General features: G+C 35.3%; 1 protein-coding gene across 1 annotated transcript; it reads left to right on the forward strand.

The window, feature by feature from the left end:
* The first annotated feature begins 1,438 nt into the window (after positions 1-1,438).
* LOC125672590 (nuclear cap-binding protein subunit 3-like) lies at positions 1,439-24,337 on the forward strand. The gene is made up of 13 exons (XM_048908784.2): positions 1,439-1,850; positions 5,205-5,246; positions 5,432-5,520; positions 7,657-7,814; positions 9,101-9,220; positions 11,080-11,412; positions 13,728-13,981; positions 16,754-16,928; positions 17,550-17,621; positions 18,479-18,506; positions 19,220-19,377; positions 19,568-19,850; positions 23,445-24,337. The coding sequence occupies exons 1-13, from the start codon at positions 1,479-1,481 to the stop codon at positions 23,698-23,700; spliced, it is 2,340 nt and encodes a 779-aa protein (XP_048764741.1). The 5' UTR covers positions 1,439-1,478; the 3' UTR covers positions 23,701-24,337.
* Positions 24,338-24,707: the final 370 nt, after the last annotated feature.

A 24,707-nucleotide genomic window follows, 5' to 3' on the forward strand; every position in this document is an offset into this window, starting at 1 on the left:
AGGTCACAGTAAGTGTTATTGTATATAGGTCTCCCAATGATAAATGATAATACGAGGTAGGTCTCTGATGATTGCTTGGTCTAAAGGTCAATATCACACACAATAACTGAATGTAACAAATATCATGGACACCGCATAAAGAGTACCATTCCGGTTTTCTGTTAGTACCATTCCAGTTTTCTGTTAGTATCATTCCATTTTTCTGTTAGTGCCATTCCAGTTTTCTGTTATATAGTGCCATTCCAGTTTTCTGTTAGTGCCATTCCGCTTTTCTGTTAGTACCATTCCAGTTTTCTGTTAGTGCCATTCCGCTTTTCTGTTAGTACCATTCCAGTTTTCTGTTAGTGCCATTCCGCTTTTCTGTTAGTACCATTCCAGTTTTCTGTTAGTGCCATTTCGGTTTTCTGTTAGTGCCATTCCGGTTTTCTGTTTATACGTGATATAGAGATCGCAGGTACGATAAAAATGTTTCTGGGCCAAATAATGTCAGCGATGAATGTAGCAATGCTGCAGACGCCATACAAAAAGTATTAAGATACAGAGAGGAAGATAGCTGATATTACTTAAGTCAACAACAATCATAGGTAAAACCAGATTCAGTATAATGCATAGGTCAATACTAAGAGAGGTGTTCCTCAGTGCTCTATTTTAGGATAATTGCTTTCTATAGAAGGACATTTTTCATTTTCTCAAAAATCAGTCTTATCCAATGATGCTGATGACAATGCTTTATCTCTTGTAACCATAACATCAAAGACATAACGTTAAACATTGAACTTTCAGAGGGTTTTTGTCCCCGGATGCAACATTCGTTCAACGTTGGATTAACATTGAAAGATGATTGTTCACGTTTCGACCCTAATTGCGGCCAGTGTGCTTGTGTGGGGCCAAACCATTGTTTGTGTTTTACAGTATTATATGATTATTTAATGTGGTGTTCTTGCAGTCATATGTTATATGGCTGTTTAGGAAAACTAAAGACATTGAGGCCATTAGCTGTGGATATCGGTGCTGTTAATGGTGTAAAAGTTTCTATAAATTGAATCTCGTTAAGAATATGAAAATGATTTCGAAAAGTGGTAGTTTTTCAATGATTTATATAGTAAAATAAATAGAAGTTTACTCATTTATGGCACTACTCTGTATTTATAATGCTTTGGTTTGGATTTGATAAAAATCATAGCTTCCAAATGAACCACTAAAGGCTTCAATGTTTTTTTGTTTTTTTTGTTGTTGTTGTTGTTTTTTTGTTTTTTGTTTTTGTTTTTTTGTTTGTTTGTTTTTTTTTTGTTTTTTTTGTTGTTTTTTGTTGTTTTTTTACTTTTCGCGTAAATTATTCTTATTCTACGCTATGATAAAGACAAATGCTAAATTTAAAAAGGTCTTTACGTCTATGCTTTTTAGCGCAGTTAGCATTAATCCGGGTTCTGGTTGCGAGTTCAATTTTCGTTTTATGAAACATCCTGTTTGCTTTCAAGATGGATGATGAAAAGGATAGCAAGCTTCCAAATTTAAAAATATGCATAGATAACACTGAATCTGATGAAGAAATACAAGACAATGTACCTGTACACGACGACGAAGAACTTGATTACAATGAAGATATTGACAGCAACGAGAGCTCCGGCGAGGAGAACGTGGAAATAAACGTCTGCTTGGGAAACCCCAAAAAGTCTGGAGACCGTGGATCACGGTTGGACTCGAAAGTGAAGGTTCAGGAGGACAGTAGAGTGATAAAATCAAAGTCTGAAAGCGAGGAGGGGGAAATAAGTGACTCTAGTGATGAAACTCCGGTTGAATTCAACGTAAGACTGGGAAAGACACCGGGACAGTCCAAAACATTTCTACCTGTAGGTGGCGTTTTGTTTTTGTTTTCAGAACAAGTAATCTTTTCTTCACCTGTCAAAGTTTTGCGTCTTTACGTACAGTATTAGGATCAACAATTGAATATGTTTAAAATTAAGGAAAACATATATTCAAGGAATGACACTAATGTTTTACTATTTTAGAATTTATACAATATAGCCTATAGGCCACTTAGTGGTGGATGATCTCAGCAAGATTCATTGAGGCTGGATATTTGGACTGATGTCGCTTCAGAATCTCAGACTAATGTCACATAAAGTGATTCTGACAGGAAATCTTGCCTGAACTTTAGTCGCTTATTGCAATTAAAATGGGTTAAACTGAATTTCTCACCAGCTTCACCTTTTCGTTTAGACATCCTACTAACTAGATACTAACACCATTTAATCTTATACTTTCTTGACACTGTAGTGTTCCAATACAGAACTTTCAGGATGTGCCGGAACGACCCATTATATTTGCCATTAATACACCACGGTCACATGATAATAACCAATTGTAGAGCAAAGTTGACATCGATACAAATGGAGTTTCGCTGCCAGATGGTCTGGAAAGAGCTATGAGCAGTCCTACGATGACGATCCAAGTCACTGTTGATTCTTAGTACCTGGGTGTAAATTAGATGGAAGGGAAAAGGTGCATTAGACGCGTATCATTGGATGCAAGGCGTGAAGTTTTACCGATATCCTCAAGATGTTCCCTAGATTTATTTCCCTCGCCAACTCACTTAATTTAATCAAATGCATTTTCCAATAAAATGGTTGTAGTGATTCCTTTTTTTCTAAGATATCATTTAAATGCAGGAAGTTGATAGCGATTGAAGTATCCCATGTTTGTTATTGTAATCCGGAAGTGACATGCCCTACAAATTACATTCAACGCACGATAAAAGTCAGAGTGGATCCGTATCTTGAAAGTCCCGTATTCTCTATTTCATAATTGATTGATCTATCATTTAGAACAGAAAACTTTGTCTGAAGGTGTGAGATTTCTAAAAATGCCATCAAATGACAGTTAATTTACACAAAATATTTAAGCATGAAATTTAAAAGCAATAGAAAGAAAACTGCTTTTATTATGTAAACTAATTGTCATTTGAAGGCTTCTTTAAAAGTTCTGTACCTTCTGCACTAAATGATAATACAAACTATCATGAAATAGAGTATTGGACCTCTTTAGTGTTTAGAAGGTAAAACATTAAATGGTGTCCATTTGCAACAGCTTCGAAAATAACCAACTTGATTTACTCTGGTGTTTACACTAGGGCTGTGGGGTGCACCAAATATTTCAGTGCATCGCGATTCTTACCATTTGATTCGATGCACCGATTACAAATTTCGGTTCGGTTTAAATTTTACATTAATAACAACAAATATGGCGTCCGAGTGATGTGCAGAACACTTGAATTTTGATGCAACAGAGATTTAAATTACTACTCTGCTGAGATTTTTTTTTTTTTTTATAATTTATTTATTTTTTTGGTTACATACATCAAACACTTACACAAACATACCTTTCATACATGCATACATCTCCCTGTGGTTTAGGTTACTTGCTGTACAATAGTGAAAGTAATAATAATAACAATAATACATGTACTAAAAATAATGACAAGTACATGTAGTAATAATTAATCAATTGCAAAAATATTTTCCCACTTCATCCATATTTTATTAAAGTTATGTATTTTAAATGCTTGAATTGCAGCATATTTCTCTACATGATATTTAAACTTTAAGTGACATAGTAATCCAACAAGATTTGGTTCTTTATTCTGCATTAAACAGATAAATATGTATTGTTTAGCATATAGAATTATAAAGTTTATAGCTTTATTATTTAAAGACAGTGGAATTTCACCAAATATTATATTTGACACATTAATACTCTGCTGAGATTTAACATTTTCACTACTCAGACACCAACAGAATATGGTCCGTAAGATCATTGCAGTTTATCTTTACATGAAATATAGCATTTCTGTCTTTGCTGGAGTGAAATCAACATCTTAGATAATGACACACTGTCACACAGATTAAATGTTTTGAAAGTTGAAATGAAAGAGAAGTAAATCAATCTAGGAGAGATTTTCAAAGACTCTCAATTGATAGAATTGTTAAATTTTTCTATAAAAATCAATGAAAACAATAACATATACATTTTAAATTGACTATATACATTTGTTTGATAATCCTAAAATTATACAGCACATTTTAAAATAGGACAAATTTCAATAGACTGTCAATGATTTCTTTTTTCTATTAATGTTAGAAAATGAGGTTATAAATAGGTATGATGTTTACAAATGACGACCTAAAGTTATACAAAACTTGAATAAAATTAAATTAAGTATGCTACTCATTGGAATTGTTCATTTTTGTGCTGTTATTAGATAAATTGGACCTAACAAGAACCGAATCGGAAAAAAAAATGAATCGTGCTATTATGAATCAGAACCGAATTGAGCTAACCCTGAATCGTTCCAGCCCAAGTTTACACTATATAAATATTATACAGGTAAGAAATGCAAGTTTCATGGTGATAGGGTGTCTAGGGCAAAAAGTTGAAGCAGACAAGAAATTCAGTTTAACCCATTATAATCACCATAAGTGACTGAAGTTCAGGCAAGATTTACCGAATCACTGGTTTGAGATTCGGAAGAGGTGTCAGTCCAAACATCCAGCCACTACGAAACTCAGTGAGATTAAGTTTAGAGAACTTTACAAAGAAATAATGATAAAATGTGAATCAGTTTATTGAAGAAAAGCATAAACTGTACCAAATAGCCAAAGTACTTTATATCAGTCATATAAATAATTGGCCAACTACAGTCATCACGAAATCTTTTCTGAGCCACCAGCCAGTCCTAGGGCTAGTGGAATTGACATTTTTACAAGCCCAATGTAAATTTTCTAAGTCAGGATGGTTATTTCCTTTGCACTGTGCAAAACATTAGGTCCAAGTTACAATCTTATGATAGCCATGTTTCTTAAAAGGTTCCTTTCTCCTCATATATCTTGTCCTTAATTTGATTTTCTGTTTTTCCATATTCTCTTCCCTTTTATATTTTTGTTTGCATCATATTTACCAACGAAATTCAGGAATAAAAAATAGAATTTAAAATATTGTCAGATTTAACATTCCTAACTGAAAAATTGACTTGCCTAATTGGGCAGGTATGTCTAGAGTTCCACTTGCCTGAAATGGATTTCATTTGTCCTGGGCAATTGAACAACTATTAATGTCAATCCCTGAATCATTGCATTACATTGTTACTTACCACAGAAATGAATGCTAAATTATATAGTAATGGTACTTTTTAATATATTCTTTCACAGGATCCAAACAGATATAGAATTCAAGAAGATGAATATCTCAATGTAAGTCTGCTAACGCTAAACACAGTAACATTCTGCATGAGGAATAGTATATACATCACTTTGTACTGCAGATCACATCACAGATGAAATATACCTTGTACGAAGCTAATTTTAAGACCACATTGCTTATTTACATTTGTATGTGTATTCATTTTAATACAACTGAATCATTCTTATCATTTAAGCAACATTCCAAACCAGACAAAGCAAAAAGACTTGGGATTGAGATATCGAAGAGAGATCCATCAATAAATTTGCATGATCTGTATAAAAGGTATGTTTATGACTCTACTTTTTATGCATACTGTCTGTTAGCTTTTTTGTGTCCAGTTCATATCACACTGTAAGTAGGGTTCACACACTGATACTTGCTTTCAATACCGTACCAAGAAGTTGTTTCAAAAGTGTGTCTGCAAACATTCATGATAAAGTTATGCTAATCGGCAAAATACAATAAACGGCACCCTGCTTGACTTTTCAATTATTAATAATAAATACTTGAAAAGTCTGATTTTCAAATAACTGCAAGTCAACATAGCATTACTTTTGTTAAGTCTTTTAATATACAACATTTTTAAAATACTGGAATGCTAAAACAAAAGTGATAAATCTTCAGGTTTTACTTTATCTTCATGTATTAGTGTCACCATAATTTATGGCTCTACAATCTCTTAAAGCGGTTCCCAGATTTTCCCATTTCTTTGTGTATAAGTTTCATTGTAATTTATGTCATAGCAATCTTGTGAAGCATTCTCCTGTCTTTGGTGTTATTTTACAAGAAAAGCAGATGGGGGTGGGGGGGGGCTGCAATCTATGTAACACTTATTGTCAGGGGAAGGGCTAAAACACTAGCAATCACATAAAACATTTATGCCTTAAACAGAGCATTGAAGTAAAACTATGCTCTATTTTCAACAAACTAAGAGGATGGATCACTTGAAATTACACATAAATCAAGATATCGTGAAATAGTTTTATATCTTTTCAAAAGTATTGGTGCGATATCAAATTTTTTCATCCTTAACTGTATCCAACTCTAACTTTGAGGCCTAGATCTATCAAACCTGGCCCCATGACCATAAATAGAGAATAGACATAGTCAAATTTTATGTTGATCTAATCTATATAATATTGATACATTGTACTTATATTTTGATAAAATTCATGTTAAGATTAGATTTTGATATGATTCAAAATTTGTGTAATTTTAATATTACACAGCACTTAATTCTCTTCACGCCAGAAGGTGCATAAGGCCACAACCTCTCTCCAAACCGCTGACGCTTCCCACCATTTTGAGCTCATTTCAGCTTCTCCATCCTTTGCTTCATCTTTCTACTTTTACTGTCCTTCTCCAGGTTGTTTTTGGTTTTCCTCATGCCCTCTTCCCTTCTGGTGTACACTCTAACACCATCTCACTGTTATCTTCCCTCCGTAGCATGTGTCTTATCCAGTTCCATCGCCGTCTTCTCAGCTCATCGCTTATTGCATTCTTGTCTGCCCCTTCCCTGTTTGTCACCATCTGCTGCCACCTTATCCCCATGATCCTCTGCAAGCATCTGAACTGGAATGCATCTAGTTCTTTGTCACCATAGAATTTTAATATGGCAATTTAAAAGTCTCAATTCTGACTTGGGTCTCCCTCTAATCTAAGTTTATGGTTATGGAGTGAGGTCAGCTGATGCATCTGGGGGGGGGGGGGGGGGGGGGGGGGGTTGTTGTTGTTGTGACCCCAAAAATATGTTACTGTGGCCTGCTTCTAGAATTCTATGGCTGCTCATATTCAAATCGTGTTCAGATAATATCTTGCCCTGTGTGAGGTCTAGGACCATCAAACTTGACCAGTTGATGCATCATGGAGGGAGGGAGGTGTGTCATGACCGATAAGTAGGTCACTGTGGCCTCATTTTGGAATTTTATGACTATACATTGATCATATAGAGAGCTTCAAGTATTTTTATTCCAATGTAGTTGCAAATTACAGTATCACACCTTGTAGCTTTGAGTTTGCAAATATAGGTATGCATCATTAAGTTCCAGAAGTGTGTATCATGTACTCTAGGGGTGCACTTTGTTATCCTATTTTTTTTATCCTCTTATTTTGCAAAAGCTTTGTACCTTAGAATCTACTTTAAGTTTGTCTCAAAATCACAATAACCTCAATGATTCATAATTTTGCAAATACTTTTACTTCATATTCATTTCTTTTGACATTTCCTAGCAATCGATACCAAAATAAACTGATCCTGAAATGGGAGACCACAATTTATAAATTTGATTGTTTTGCATTTTTGCCAGTGTGTTCTACATGTATGATGCAGGATTTCCCAACAATTTAGATATGAGTGTAGTGACTTATTTTGTAATCTTAATTCATGTATATGATTGTGCTGTTTCTACTGTTTTTAAGCCTTGGTCTTGAAGAAGACAAAATTGATGAAGATCGTCGGGGGATTCGTCTGGAGGTTATTCATTTCCGTGGTCTAAAAGACATGAACACCAAGGATGTGTTTGAGTATTACAGAGAATTTAATCCTGGAAATGTGGAGTGGATTGATGATCAATCATGTAGGTTTTATTTTTAAAAACAAAACTGCACATCATTAGTATATGTTTATGAAAAAGGTCTTAAATAGAAATCAGTCCTCATGATTTGGGCTTCAACATGTTCAAGGTAAAATGTTTAATAGCATTTGTAATGGTTTCATTGAAGCTAAACATACCCCTAAACACATTATACATAAATACAATGTACCCTCGCTATATCGCCAGCTTTTGTCCCACTCTATTTTGGCGTAATATCAAGGGTGGCATTATAAAGAGTGTGACCATTTTAGTTCATCAATTTGAAGAAAATGTAGTTTATTCCTTAATAGATTATAATAGTGGGATGTTCTGCACTTGTGCATTTGTAAAACACATAAGTATATGCACAACCATTTCATTTGTGTTAAGGTAGATTCAATGCTGACTGAATACGATGAGGTTGACAGACGCGTGTAATGGCTGCTGCTTTTTTTTCTGGAAAACAGAAATATGACATCACAGACATCAATACACACAAAATTTACAGCAGTTGTTAATAGGTCTTTCTCTGTTGTTTATGTGTTCTGTTGGCAATTCTAAAGGACAGCTTTTGAGACAATTTTTAAATGACTGTATTCAAGCTACTATCGCAGTCACCTATACGTACCTGCTTTCATGACACAGTTTAGGTTTAGATTCGCTACAATTCACCTGCTTTCATGACACAGTTTAGATTTAGATTCGTTGCAATTCACCGGACAGACCAATTGTGTAGAATTTATGGCTTCTGATGCCTGATTGTTGACATTTTTATTGGGAGATGTACAGTGTATAATGGTAATTTGACCTTTTGAACATGAAAACGGTTGGCGGATGGCGATAGGAGAGTTTGGCATTATATCAGGGTTTTTTTTAGCGTGTATGAAAATTATTATACATGTAGATGGAAAGAAACATTCAAATTCATTGTTATTTTTTTGCATACCAGTACATGTAACTGTAAGTAGAATGCTTTCTTAGTTTGTACATGTATTACAAAATTCTCTAGCAATCCAGAAAATAAAAGGCTCAACTGGCAGCCATCTTGACATCTTGTGCTTGGGTGAAATTTAACTGAATAACGAGCAGTCCATGAAGTCCTATTAAAGACGACTGTGCACACTTTAACTTGGAATCTAGATACAGGGGAAAGGCAGAATATATCACATATCTTTTAGAGCTTTGGTGTGTTTCTAGGGGGATATTTTTTTTAAAGATAATGTTACCAAACAAATTATGGTGACTAATCATACACGCTTGTAGATGCTAATGGTGTAAACTTTATTTAGGTAATGTAGTGTGGCAAGATCCCCTTTATACAGCTAGAGCCATGCTCAAGTTAAGCAAGAGCTATGAAGAAGCTATGCTAAAAGACAGCAGAGCAGAGGAAACCACTGAATCAGACACAGGTAAATATAATATAGTGGGGCTTTGGTAATCCAGATGCCATTAATCCGGACGAAGCACCTTCCAGGTGATTGTTTGGGGGAACCGAATTTTTATGTTATTTTGCATCGATAATCCTGAATTTCGCATTCCGAATCCAGACAGTCAGTTTTTGCTACAAAATGTTAATATGGATTGAAAATAGAAGCCATTCTTTCTGATGAAAACAATTACAGTGAAATATCTCTATCTCGAAGTCTGAGGGACCTCGAAAAAAACTTCGAGATATCCGGGGGTTCGAGATATCCAAAATTGATCTTAGATATTTTTTTGAAGGAGGATATTTGATGCTTAGTATGAGATTTGCATTATAAACAACAACCCCGTTGCCGTTTCTTATAGTATAATACAAGTTGATAAATTAAAATTGTGGAATTTCAAAGAGAAACATTTCTTTTTTTTTTTAAATATATATAAACATCCAGTTGAATTCACAATGTGTTTCAAAATTAAGATGATTGTGCCTGGATGCTTACTTTAAGTTTACTGATGTCCAGGCTCGACTGGGATGTAGTTATTGCGTTGTAATGAAAGAACCTATCACATAAGAAACAAACCACAAAAAAAAAGACGGATTTTTAAAACACTACTTTTAAATGTTTTATTAAATAAATTTTCGTGTTTTCTCTGTACTAGTTTTAATGATGAAGCGTGTATTATTGAATGCATTATCGTTATTAAGAGCATTACCTTCAAGCGTACTTCGACGATTTCGTGCGTTTATCTAACCCACATGTTTATGATAGAGCGTGTGTCATTGAAAACACCATCCCTGGAATCGGGTGTGTTAGTTCATAATTGGCGGTGAACTTTAGCCATAATATTGGAAGGCCTCACTAATTGCCCAAGCTGTTGAACCATTTATTGCAACCTGGGTCTACTCGGAAAAGGCGAGCGTGGATTAGCGGTCATTAATTAAAATTTGTATTAAGATAATCAAGTGAGATACATCACCTTCTGACAACTTGTATTAAAATAATCAAGTGAGGTACATCACCTTCTGACAACTTGTATTAAAATAATCAAGTGAACTACATTGTCTCCTGACAACTCGTTTTAAAATAAAAATTATTTTCCAAACCATATTCTCTTTTTCTTTGCATTGAAATGATTTTTAATTTGAAATCACTTACATGTATATCGAAAATCTCTCAATTTAAAATAAATTAACGGTCCACTGAGCTGATGATAACAGTTATATTGAAGCTCTCCTCCATTGCTATGGCCAATAAATCTGTAATCATGCAGTTAAATGGGCATCCCAAAACCAGTTCTTTACCGGATACGTTGCACGTTTTTATAATAACGATTAAATTATAGATATGGTCTTGCTGTTCATTGATTGTTTTCCAATCTTGGCATTCACATGGTGGCAGGAAACACGTCCGGATTACTAAACTACAGCACTATCTTGAATTCTGATCCCAATCATTATCTTGGCTCAACTTACTAGTACATTTATATACATGAAACTTAAACTTGATATATTTTCACTCCACTATATGTACAATATGTTTACAATATGATAAATACATGTAATGACTAGTTAAATTGGTTCAGGCTTGCATAAGTTTATTAGACTGGGATTAAAATGAAAAACATAATTTTCCAATACTAGTAGATGAAAGAGATCAACTTAATTTATTTTGAACTTCAAATATATTGAAAATGACCAGCTGGTCCCCAGAATTTCAATATATCTGGAATAGACTATTATATTAAGGAATTTTTTTCCAAATCACAAGAATGTTGCAATCAGCAGTCCAATGAAGGTATACAATAAGTAAGGGTATATTCTCTCAACTTTTCTCTTTTGATTTAGAGAAAGACAAAACAAAAGAACCAAGGAAAAAGAAACTTGTGAAGAAACAGAAGAAGAAGGACAGCAGTAGTAGTTCATCATCGTCATCCTCGTCATCAAGTTCCTCTGATGAGGAGGAATCTCCCAAAAAGAAACCGGTGAGCAGAAAGCCTACCTCCTCTAAAAAAGTGAAAGAATCCCCTGCTAGTAAGGTGCCTGTTCAGAGAGAGAGTAAGAAAACCACGGAGCCAGAAAAGATGGATGATGATGATGTGTTGGATTTGATGGATGATGGGGACAAAATAGAAAAGGGAAGCAAAGATATGAAAGTCAGCGAAAAATACAAAAAATCAGGTATGTTTGGAAGCTTACATGTATGAAGTAAATTGAAAATTTCAGAATTGCTGCATTATTTGGAACCCATCAATGGGAAACCTGAGTATATGTGTGTTTTGTCACTAATTAAGTTGTCTAGTTAGCTAACCTGAGTTGAAAGCTCAAGTGAGCTTTTCTGATTATTTTTTATGCACCCATCGAAGACGGGACATATTATGGTATGGCATTGTCCGTCCGTCTGTCCAGACCTTGTGGGCAGGATACAGACCGAACCGTAAGCTCCAGGATATTACAGCTTGGTATATATGATCAGCATGATAAGAGGAAGATGTCTATTGTTTTTCAAGGTCAAAGGTCAAGGTCATAGTATTACTTAGTAGGAAAACCTCATAGGCAGGATACAAGCCGAACCATAAGCTCCAGAATATTGCAACTTGGTACCTTTGATCACCATGATGAGAGGAAGGTGCCTATTATTGTTCAAGGTCAAGGTCACAGTATCACATAGTAGGAAAAACTTGTAGGCAGGATACAGACAGAACCGTTGAGGCTAGGGCTCTCAAACTTGTTACACATACATCTTATGGCAAGCGGAGGATGCCTATTGTTTCTCAAGGTCATAGTATCACTTAGTAGAAAACCCTTGTTTTCATTACGGATACAGTCCTGGAGATTATAAAACTTTTTTGAGCACATTTTCAACTCAAACTCCATTCTCTAAATCATAAGCATTCTCAAAAATGAAGGTTATAAAACTTTTTTAGAGTTATTCTCATACTCAAATTCAGTACATGCTCAAGATTTTTCGAGTATGCTTTGGAGCTTGCTCAGAGTTCTACTCAAAATAAACATGGCTGAGTTTGAGTATGAGTACGGTAAAAGTTTTATAACCTCCAGGCCAGATATTGCCCTCAAATCTAGTCACAAGCTTCCTTTCGGAGGAATATAAGGTCAGTTTGCATTTCAGCTGGATTGGCACCATGACCTACTTTTATAGTAGATCAAACAATTTTCCAGATTTTTTTACGTTATGAATACATAATGAGTTCACACTTCAACTATTGGTGCACCGTGACCTACTTTAGGGCTTAAAGTAGATCAAATGGTTTTCTGGACTTTTTTTTATCATCATAGATATTGAACTGACGTTTTGTCACAACCTCACTCTCAGAGAAATACATAATCAGTTCACATGCCAGATGGATTGGTGCACCATGACCCACTTTAAGGCTTTTCTATTCAGAATGTGTGTTTTATCAATTCAGAGTGCATAATATGCTTCCAGGTTGGGTTAGGGTTATGGATACAGATGTTACACTGAAGGTCTAAGGGGCATATGTTGTACTGTTGGCGGTACTCTTATTAGAGTAGTCAGCCCTGCTGGTCCAATCTGATTTTTATACGCCCGTCTTTAGACGGGACGTATTATGGTACAGCGATGTCTGTACGTACGTACGTCCGTCCGTTCAGGGTTTTCTCTTTATAATTTCATTTCCCTTTCACAGATCATGCTGAAACTTGCTGTGTAGCTTCTTTGTGGGTCACTCTTAGATCATGCTGCAATATTGATCCATTTCGACCTTTTTTCCAGGAGTTTTGCCCCTTTATTTGGAAATAATTATTATATGGAGAGTACATAACTTGTCTGCCCTACTCCCCCCACAGTTTTCAAGTGAGAGCCTTCTTATTTTGTGGAGTGTTTGTATGGGTTTTTGTATGGGTATTGAAGATGTGCATGTGGGATGGATTTGGATTTTCTACAATTTTTGAGAAAATTACAGATTGTTGAACTTAGTCTATTTGGAAATTAATATTCTATGGAGGGTACATAATTTGTCTGCCCAACTCCTCCCACAGTTTTCAAGTGAGGACCTTCTTATTTTGTGGAGTGTTTGTATAGGTACTGAAGATGTGCATCTGGGGAAGGATTTTGATTTTCTTCCATTTTTGAAAAAATTACAGGTTGTTGAACTTGGTCCATTTTGAGGAAATCTAGATTTTTAAACTAAGACCCTTTGTTCATATGAAAGTTTGTCACAGCCTCATGATGGCTGATACTACCTGAAGCAAAGTTATACAAATTATAGCACAAGAAAAACACCCTATGTAAGCATTTTACGGGCGTATTATGTACCGTTTGCGATACTCTTGTTTTCTGAGTTTCAGTATGTCATGAGCTGTATACATGTAGGTGGTATGATTTTACTGACTTGAATGTTGTCCAATTAAAGTTTTTCGCCAGCTTTTGCAAAATTTATGATATAAACAATCATCACTTAATTGTAGGAGTTCTGTTGATAATTACTCAGTATCTTATCATGTCATCTGTGTAGAATCGTCCAAAGTGAGCAGTAAAACGAAAACTCCACCAGCCAAAGTAACCAAAACTCCATCATCAAAGGAAAGGCAGTCCAGGAAGGATAAAGCCAAACAATCAAAGAAAGCCAGAGACTCCTCTAGTAGCAGTTCATCTTCATCCTCATCTTCATCATCATCCAGCAGGTCAGGATCATCCTCATCATCATCCTCATCCTCTAGTGGGTCTAGCAGTGGAAGCAGTAGTAGCTCTTCGTCATCTGATGAAGCGGTGAGAAATTAACAATAATTAATTTAAATATTGAACGATTTGTTGTTAAAAACGTTTATTTAGAATTGCCTGTGTTTGATGTACATTTGTCATTGCTAATTGCACAGTGTAAATGGAATGCTAGCCATATTCATTAATCACGACAGTACTTGTGCATTGAAGTTTTATACTTCCATCTATTGTGGGCTGTATAATGATATAGCAAAGGCATCCATCTGTCTGTTAGCTTTTCCAGGTCCAGCTTTAGCTGGGACACTTAGATCGAATCATCAAACCTTGTCAGCTCACCTCAATTAACATCGCTCCACCCTCATGTGACGTCATTGATAAAGAGGGAGCATGTTGTTTTGCACCTGACAGTTGGTCAGTCTGTCTGCTGAATATCTGCTTGACAGACATCAAACTTGGTACACTGGTACATCTTAAAGAGTAGATGACCCCTATTTATTTTGAGGTCACATGGTAAAAGGTCAAGGGTCAATCCATAAACTGTTGACTTTAAAAATTTGTGATTGTAAGAAGTTGGCTGACATAGAATGGACACTCTGTGATTAGGTTGTAGTGTTTGAATCCCTCCTCTATAGTTTATACAGTAACAGTTATAGACTCGATGTTAAGGATGGTTGCCAACTGTCTTTTGATACGTTGTTTCAGGGCTTCCTGACAAGCTAATCAACAGTCTGATGTTGATGACCTGTGACAAATACAGTACATGTACTTTATAAAGTCTTGGACAAGATCTTTAATTCAATTTATTCGTGGAGTGACCACAGGATGTCCCCCAATGTGTTTAGGTCAAGGTCGCATATTGTGAGACATGGTTTCTGGATGATATCTCAAATGCTGTCAGTATTTTAGTAGTGAGACATTTTTATCAAGGTCAGTTGGTCACTTACATACAATGTAGCAATACTGTAAACAAACTTTTTTACATGCAGTACTTATTTCCGCTAAGTCTTTGGTCACATAAAATCCATGTAATTTTATAACAGCAGACACAGTATGCAAGCTATTTTTATGTAAGCCATATGCAACTTAGCGAAATTTCATACCAGTGGACCAAACCAAAACTGAATATCCACGAAGTTATGACACCAGGATTAATTATATTGATGTGCAAGTATCTTGAGGTAGTTCAAGTTTGTTCAGTTGGGGGCCCCAGGGGTATTAGGGTGGGGCAGCAAAAGGAAAGTTTTGTAAGGGAATATACAGGAAATTAATGAAAACAAATTCTTTTCAAGAAAAGTATGCCTACGCTAAATCCTATCTAAATGTAAATAGGTTTTTGTTGTATTATCCTGTCTCACTCTATCCAAAACTTGAACATTGCTCATAACTTTTAATTGATGAGTGATAGGATCTCATATTTCATGTGCACATATTTTGTGACAAGACATTTTTTTTATTTGGTACCACAGTTTTTAACCTTGTGACCTTGACCTTAAAGTTTGACTTACTTTTAAGAAAACCCAACTCATTCAATATCTATTAAAGGTAGGGCTTTCATGATTTACATATAGATTCATTAGGCCAATTCAATTTAATTAGTAGATTATCATCTGGGGTCAATAAAAATATGGGGCGGGTGGGAGGATTTTATTATTTAATTTTTATTTACTGAGAAAAAAAAATTAATAACAAAAGGCATCACACAAAGTGTTAATCAAGTTAACATTCAAAGAATCCTTGGTAGAAGATATATAAAACCAACATTCTGTGACTAATCATTCACTCATGTCACTGGCAAGAAAGTTTGTTTGAAATCGTAATTTTTGCAAAAGTAAAAAAAATCGGGGTGGGCCCTTTTTTGAAGGGTGGGCGGGGATGATAATCTATCAATTAGTTTTGATTAGCCTTATAGTGAGACCTTACTTTTCATCCATGATCTTTGACCTTGTGATCTTGATCACGTAGTTTGTTACGAATTTCAGAACTCTAACCTTACTCATAACTTTTGAATAATGAGTGATAGGGCTCTCATATTCATAATTGTATGCATTCCGTGTGACAAGATCTTTTTATCAGTACCAAAGTTTGTAACCTTATGACCTTGACCTACTTTTAAGAAAACCTACCCTATTAGATATCTCCCAAACTATTTAAGGTAGGCAAGATCTTTCATGTGATACTATGTTGTTTGACCTTGACCTACTTTTAAGAAAACCTACCCTTTTAGATATCTCCCAAACTATTTAAGGTAGGCAAGATCTTTCATGTGATACTATGTTGTTTGACCTTGACCTACTTTTAAGAAAACCTACCCTATTAGATATCTCCCAAACTATTTAAGGTAGGCAAGATCTTTCATGTGATACTATGTTGTTTGACCTTGTGATTTGTACCTACTTTTGGGAAAATCCAACCTATTCAATATTTTGTGAACTATTTAGGGTAGAGCTTTCATATTTTGTATATTTCTTAAGGCAAGACCATTCATACCATGACCAATGACCTTGACCTTTTTTTTTAGAACAGCAAGGTCATGTTAAAACAAGTTTTGTTATGTAATGACCCTTTTTGGCGAGGTTTGGGTCACAATGGGGTCAAACTTTATCATGGGAATATAGGTCTTTTAAAATTCTCAACAGCAAGGCCAAGGTTACACAGGTGAGCAATGCGGCCTATGGGGTTCTTTTTTAATTGTTTTGTATATATATGCATATATAATATTTCCAAATGGATCATCCTGCTCTAAAAGGAAAAAATAAATGTCAGCTGAATATAGCTCAAAGCAGGAATCATGAATTCATGGAATTTGCTTGTCATTTTTAGAAAATGGAAAACAAGAAGCAAAAAGTGGAGAAAACAAAGAATGAAAAAAATGTGAAGGAGAAACTAAAATCAACCAATCGAAAACCACCAGACATTCCATGGCCTCCTGGGAAATGGCGACTGGGGAAACCTTTCAAGAAAGCAAAGTATCTGTTCCTGCGATATGCCATGAAAAGTAATCATTACAATTTTATGTCAGATTGTTTTGCATAGGTCAGTAGTGTCTAATAGGCCATAGGGTTGGAGTCCTGCCCTTTTCAAATCCTAGCTAGAATACTGATTTAATATGTCTGACAGATTGCTAGAAATCAGACAACCCTTTGTCTGATGTTCATCAAACTTCATAGACAGGTTAATCATGATTAGTGTCATGATTAGTAGAAAATTGCTATTGATTTTCAGGTCAAAAGGTCACAAGCTTTCTAGCATGCATATGCTAGTTATTGTCCAACTGGTAATTAAGAACCCTTATTGTAACTGTAATCAAAGTTCATGGGCAGGAAATGACTGCTATCAATTTTTATATCCAAAGGTCACTGGCTATCTGTAATATCATTAGTACATACAGTGATCATTGTCAGACAAATAACTCAAGAGCTTTCTATTAAATTGTTATCAAACTTCATGGGCAAGTTGATATCACTAGTTGGGGGGGGATATGTTTTGCTGCACATCTTTTCATCTGCGGATATGTGTAGGAATGCTGAAGTAACAAACTTTTTGTACATGCTGATAGGCATGAACAGGAAACTCACTGCTATAATTTTTTTACCCTTTCATATTTGAAATTTTCTAGCTGATAAGAAAATGCCTGGTGTTGAAAAGCAGAGCAAGATGTACCAGAAACACAGCAATACAAGTCTTGGAGGCAAGTGAATTCAAAACTGAATAAATAAAAACTTGCATTTTTTGGCAAATTACAAAAGCTGAAAGTCTGAATACTGCCAGAATTTGATCGATGTCATATTACTGGTTGTAGTTCTCATCAAACAAATGGTAAGGTGAGCTTTTTAGGTCAAACTTGGTCAGGAATGAAATCCTGTATGCCTCTGAGATTAAAAATAAGAAATTAGGGAGACATTGTTTTGGCCAGTCTGTTCACAGCTTTAAATGAAATAATAAAATTTGAGCTCTGTATGTGTTAGCTTCAGTTTTAGGCCATTGAAAAGCCAAGGAGCATTCATGCTTTTAAAAACACATCTTGATTTGAAAGAGCAAGGAGAATCAGCCAGGAGACCACTTTAGCTCATATCCCTTATGTTATTGAAGATTGTCCAAAGGTTAACTTTGCTCATATAGCAAGTTTAACCTTGCTCATAACTTTTGAATAGTGAGTGAGTGATAGGCTTCTCACAATTCGTATGTACATTATTTGTGACAAGACTTATTTCTTGGTACCAAAGTTTTTAACCTTGAAGTTTGACCTACGGTTAAGAAAAGTTAACCGAAGTAATATCTCCTGAACTACTTAAGGTAGGGCTTTCATATTCTGTATATATTGTGTGCATTCCATGTGACAAGAGTTCAAAAGACCTTTCTTTTGGTATCAAAGTTCTTGACCTTTGAGTTTGACCCACTTTTAAGGAAATCTAAGGTTGGGCTTTAATATTTTGTGTGTATATGTATGTATGTACATTGTATGTATCACAAGACCTTTTGTTTATATGTTTCTTTCTTTGTCACCACTGAGGGTATAGCATTTCACAAACACATCTTTCATTTTAGGAGAGAGAGGTCTGATCAGCAAGTCTAGGTAATGTTTTATACTATCTCATTTCTTCAAGAAAATACATTCACCGAAGAGAAGCAATCTACCGTATATATTCACCTATAAGTCGGATTTTTTAATTTTGGTCCAAAACTCAATGTCCGACTAATAGGAGTGTCCCAAGAAGATTAGTATTTTTTTGGATGACGTAATGCATAGCCTAGTATTTTTTAAACAACAAAAATGTGGACGAAATAACAAAATAGTAATAGTTTAATTTGCCGAGAATAAAAAGTGAAATATTGACATCATATCCCAAAATATTATTGGAACATGGATAAATGCATAAGAGTATATATTGATATGAAATTGATTTGTTGGGATAAAATATCAAATATAGGCACATTTCTCAGAATATTATTTGAAACACATTTAAAAACACTAGAGTATTGATTTGAAATTGTCAACCAATTCTTCAAAGAAGTTAGACCGACTTATAAATGGGTCAATGGCAATTCCCTCTAAAATACAAGCAACTTATAGGTGAATCGACTTACAGGCGAGTATATACGGTAATTAAAATCAAATATTTTGAATTCAAAAGTAGTGGATTCAAACAGCTGATTTTGATTAGATTGTGAAGGGAAAGGGAACAGTTTGAAACGTACATGTTGTATTTGATTTGAAACTATCTACTGAAGTTACACTCACTTGCTGAGAAAGCAGTGTAGTAATTTTTTTATAACTATCTTAAAAAGGAAGGAAACATTCCGCAACAAACAGCGTCAGGAACAAAGAGGGGAGGCGAAAACAACACTCGGTGTGAAAAGGTCAACCATAAACTACAATGATGTGGATATATTTGGGGATGATACAATCAATATCAAAATGGAAACGGATGAGATTGAAGAATTTGGTAAGACTGAATTAATATCTAATCCCCCAACTAGTGTCTTTAAGTAAAAACAGCATCTGTAGAGTTTTCTTCTGTCAGCAGAATAAAAGTTTGCTCAGATAAATCACACTTTTTATCCCCTCTGGTGTCTCTTTCATTTGTATTCTATGATTTATGAACTACACAAAACCATGTGGAATTTTTTAACTAGGTGCCAAGCCGCAGAGTAAGAAGGAAATAGAGCGAAGACTGAGGAGTATTCTGGGTGAAAATAATCCAAAAAATGAGGAACCAGAGAGTGAAGAGGAAATCCCACCCACGAAGGAGGAGTCTGATGATGACCTTGACCTCACTGAAGACACCAAGGTCACTGAAGTTGATGAGGAGGCTGCTCTGATGGAACAGGAGTTGGACATTTTGCTGGCATCACCCCAGAAAAAGCGTACAATGAGGATGTATGCTGATGATGTGGAGGATGAGATTGCCAGTAAAAGGTGGAGTGTGGATGAAGCTATATATTTAGCAGACATGCTTTGTAATATTTCTTGCGATAAATGTCTTCTCATTAGCTTACCTGAGCTTTTCTGATTGCCTGTTGTCCATCGTCTGTCCGTCTGTCAACTTTTTAGCTCACCTGAGCTGAAAGCTCAAGTGAGCTTTTCTGATCACCCGTATTCCGGCGTCCGTCTGTCCGTTCGTCTGTCCGTCTGTAAACTTTTCACATTTTCAACTTCTTCTCAACAACCACTGGGCCAATTTCAACCAAAGTTGGCACAAAACATCCTTAGGTAAAGGGAATTCTAAATTGTTAAAGTAAAGGGCCAGGCCACCTTCCAAGGGGAGATAATCAAGAAAAGGTAAAAATAGGGTAGGGTCATTAAAAAATCTTCTTCTCAAGAACCACTGGGCCAGAAAAGATGAAATTTATAGATAAGCTTTATTAGGTAGTGCAGATTCTAAATTGTTAAAATCTTCTCAAGAACCACTGAGCCAGAAAAGCTGAGATTTATATGAAAGCTTCCTTATATAATGCAAATTCTAAATTGTTAAAATCATGGCCCCCGGGGGTCGGATGGGGCCACAATAGGGGATCAAAATTTTACATACAAATATATAGGGAAAATTTTTAAAAATTTTCTTCTCAAGAACCACTGAGCCAGAAAAGCTGAGATTTATATGGAAGCTTCCTTATATAATGCAAATTCTAAATTGTTAAAATCATGGCCCCCGGGGGTTGGATGGGGCCACAATAGGGGATCAAAGTTTTACATACAAATATATAGGGAAAATCTTTAAAAATCTTCTTCTCAAGAACCACTGAGCCAGAATAGCTGAGATTTATATGAAAGCTTCCTTATATAATGCAGATTTTAAATTGTTAAAATCATGGCCCCTGGAGGTCGGATGGGGCCACAATAGGGGGTCAAAGTTTGTTTTTTGGGTTTTTTTTTTTTATATAGTGCAGGTTCAAGTTTGTTAAAATCATGGACCCCGGGGATTGAATGGGGCCTCAAGGGGGGCATCAAAGTTTTACATACAAATTTATAGGAAAAATCTTTTAAAATCTTCTTCTCAAGAACCACTGAGCCAGAAAAGCTGAGATTTATATGAAAGCTTCCTGATATAGTGCAGATTATAAATTGCTAAGATCATGGCCCCTGGGGGTCGGATGGGGCCACAATAGGGGATCAAAGTTTTACATACAAATATATAGGAAAAAGCTTTAAAAATCTTCTTCCCAGAACCACTAAGCCAGAAAAGCTGAGATTTATATGAAAGCTTTCTGATATAGTTCAGATTCAGGTTTGTTGAAGTCATGCCCCCCTGGGGTAGGATGGGGCCACAATAGGGGATCAAAGTTTTACATACAAATATATAGGGAAAATCTTTAAAAATCTTCTTCTCAAGAACCATTGGGCCAAAGAAGTTCATATTTACATGAAAGCTTTCTGACATAGTGTAGATTAAAGTTTGCAAAAACCATGGCCTCCAGGGGTAGGTTTGGGGCCATAATAGGGACTACGGTTTTACATGCAAATAGATATGGAAAATCTTCTGATATGGACCAAGGTGACTCAGGTGAGCAATGTGGCCCATGGGCCTCTTGTTTACATTTTCGACTTCTTCTCCAGAACCACTGGGTCAGTTATAACCAAACTTGGCCAAAAACATCCTTGGATGAAGGGCTTTCAAGTTTGTTCAAATGAAGGGCCATGCCCCCTTCAAAGGGGAGATAATCACAAAAATGCAAAAATAGGGTGAGGTCATTTTAAAATCTTCTTATCAAGAACCACTAGGCCAGAGGAGCAAAAATATACATGAAAGCTTCCTGACATAGTGCAGATTCAAGTTTGTTAAAATCATGGCCCTTGGGGGGTAGGATGTTGGGCCACAATAGGGGATCAAAGCTTTACATACAAATATATAGGGAAAATCTTTAAAAATCTTCTTCTCAAGAATCATTGAGCCAAAGAAGTTTATATTAACATGAAAACTTTCTGACATAGTGCAGATTTAAGTTTGTAAAAATCATGTCCTCCAGAGGTAGGTTGGGACCACAATAGGGACTAACGTTTTACATGCAAATATATGGAAAATCTTCAGATACGGGCCAAAATGACTCAGGTAAGAGATGTGGCCCATGGGCCTCTTGTTTAGTATAACATCTTGGTAATACCAACCAGTAACACTTTTGACCTTCGACACCAGAATTTATACAGCTATATCATCACATGAGAAGAATATGCAATAAAGCACTTATGCTTAGGGTTCTTTTGACAACTACAGGCCTTCTACCGTGTTTAGTTAGCCATATTTTGTTTCCAAATTTTCTTACTGGTTCGAAATAGTGAACCCATGTTTTGTCACCTGTAACAATGTTTGCAAATTGTCTTTGATTGAATTTGGGAAACATTTTGAGCAATTGCTTAGCGGTTTGTACTCGTACCCGTTTTTTATCATCTGTCAATACACGTTTATGCGGTATCCATCTGACAGAAATCTTTCATAATTTCAAAATACGCTTCAAAATGAAATGCACCCACGATAGCGATATGCCAACAGCTTTTGCAATATCATGAATCGTGTATCTGCCATCAGTTTCAATTATTTCCCCGACTTTTGAGACATTTGCCTTGCCTGTTACAGTCACAGCTCGGCCAGATTTTGCTGCATCTTGACAGATTCTGCCAGTCAGAAATTTCTTTCTCCACCTGCGAACTGTCTCATAAGATACCTTATCAGACCCATAAATTCCCCCAATTCAGTGAAAATCTGCATTAACGAATGACTGAGTTTTGTGCGAACACACACACACATATATATATATATATATATATAGCTCTAATTTCTTCAATATTCTCAACCCATTTCCCAACCATTTTTACAACAGTGGTCCACAACTGTCTCTATTGAAATGGCTATAAGTTTAAAACTATGTGGAGCTGAAGGCTCATGTTTATACCGTTGGAAAGGTATTGAATAGAGCTATTCAAGAGTATCATCATCCACGAAATCATGCAAAGCATTATCGTACTGTGGTACAATACACATTACATATCGAACAGCCCTCGTACAACACTAACCCTTCATTACCCACACAATCACATGCACCATCATGATACTATATCCTCTCACTCTTGCAAGCAGATAAGAATATTGCTTTAAAATTTATTTCCTGGAGCATTTTAAATGGGATACATCTATATATTGAATAAAACAAATCATTCAATTAGCTTGTTATCGGCACAATGGTGTTTTAAAAAATCATTTTTAAAAAATTTTGAAACATTTTTATTTACATGTACATCAAATTTACGTATGATTTTTGAGAAAATTCCAATTTCATTCCACTATGTTTGTCAATCAACAAGGTGTACTTGGCTGCTTCTTTCTAAGTAATATGTCAAATTGGTTATGTTACATTTGTATTTATTTGATGTACATACATAATGATGTCAACTTGATTTTATTTGTCATGAAATGCATACCAGACTTTTTTTTAAAAAAATTCCTCAACCAAATCACATTAGAATGGGAATCTATGCAATACACAAGAAAAATAATGGATTGTAAATTACTTATTGTAGGTTATGTAAAAGACAAGAGACAAAGTCCAGTGATTCTCAAGAGTTCCCAAGGTATCGCGACTACTCTCCTGAACCAAGACGAAGAAAAGATGCAAGGGATAGGATATCCGGTAAATCAGTAACCGTGGCATCATCTGGACTCTCATCTGGCAGCTCTGATCTCCGGAACAAACTAAAGGCCAGCCGGCGAACACCATACGACAAACCGTCATCCCACGACAGGTACCAGCGAGTAAGGGTAGAAGTTCGCGACTGATTCGAGTGAACATTCCTTTGGTAACCCACAGAAGATTTTACTGCAGTATGGATCTGTTACATCGCTCAGCATGTATTTATTTATACATGAACTTCATTTGAGTTTAAAATTAATTTTCTTTTTTTTTTTAAATCTTTGACAAATTATTTATTTTGTGGATGTATTTGTAATTTGGAAGTGAGAGTTTGACAGAAAGGCTTTATAGAAAGCCAGTTCTTTTTGCACATGTATTTTAAAATGTAGTTGTAAATTTACAGCATATGGAGATTTTGAAATTTTAGGTCATTATTTTATGAGATATTCAGCTGAGTGGAGTGTATTAGTACATCTTTAATAGGTCATGGGGATTTATTGGATGCATGTACTACAACTTCAATGAATTGTACATAGAATGTGTTTAATTGAGTTATTTAATTAAATCTTAGATACTGCAGTAGGAAGTGTGACTTTGGTAAGGAACTCTATTCATTACACAGCCATGTTTTTATTATGTGTGAATGTCTTATTCCATCTTTTAAAAAGTTGTTCCGCTTTGACCAGTTTCATCAGATGTTTCAGTGTGATAGTCTTTTGTTGTATGTGATGAATAATTTTGTAAAGAATTGAAAGCATCAAATTAAAATATTAAAAGACATAACAACAGCTGTCCTTATTTGTTTTTAAAATACACATATCTTTGAGTTGAACTCAATTTTTCTAACTTCCAAGTTGATGCTGCAACATCCCTGGACATGAGTAGTTTTTGCCAAGTGTAAGATATTTCAGTCATACTTAAGGAGAATAATAGAAGAGGCCATGTATTTTATAAGGCGGGTTAGTTAGTGTGCACTGCATGTACATGTATATTGTTTAAAACAGAAACAAATGCTTTTTACGGGCGATATGGTCTCACTTTTTGAAAAGTCAGCTCGAAATATGTACACTGTAGTAACAGTAAATAATTATTATATGGTCCAGCATAGTTCCTAATAAAATTCATGCTCAATCCAAAAATATATGATGGCTAC

Source organism: Ostrea edulis, chromosome 1, assembly GCF_947568905.1.
Source record: "Ostrea edulis chromosome 1, xbOstEdul1.1, whole genome shotgun sequence".
In the NCBI taxonomy this organism is placed as follows: Eukaryota; Metazoa; Mollusca; class Bivalvia; order Ostreida; family Ostreidae; genus Ostrea; species Ostrea edulis.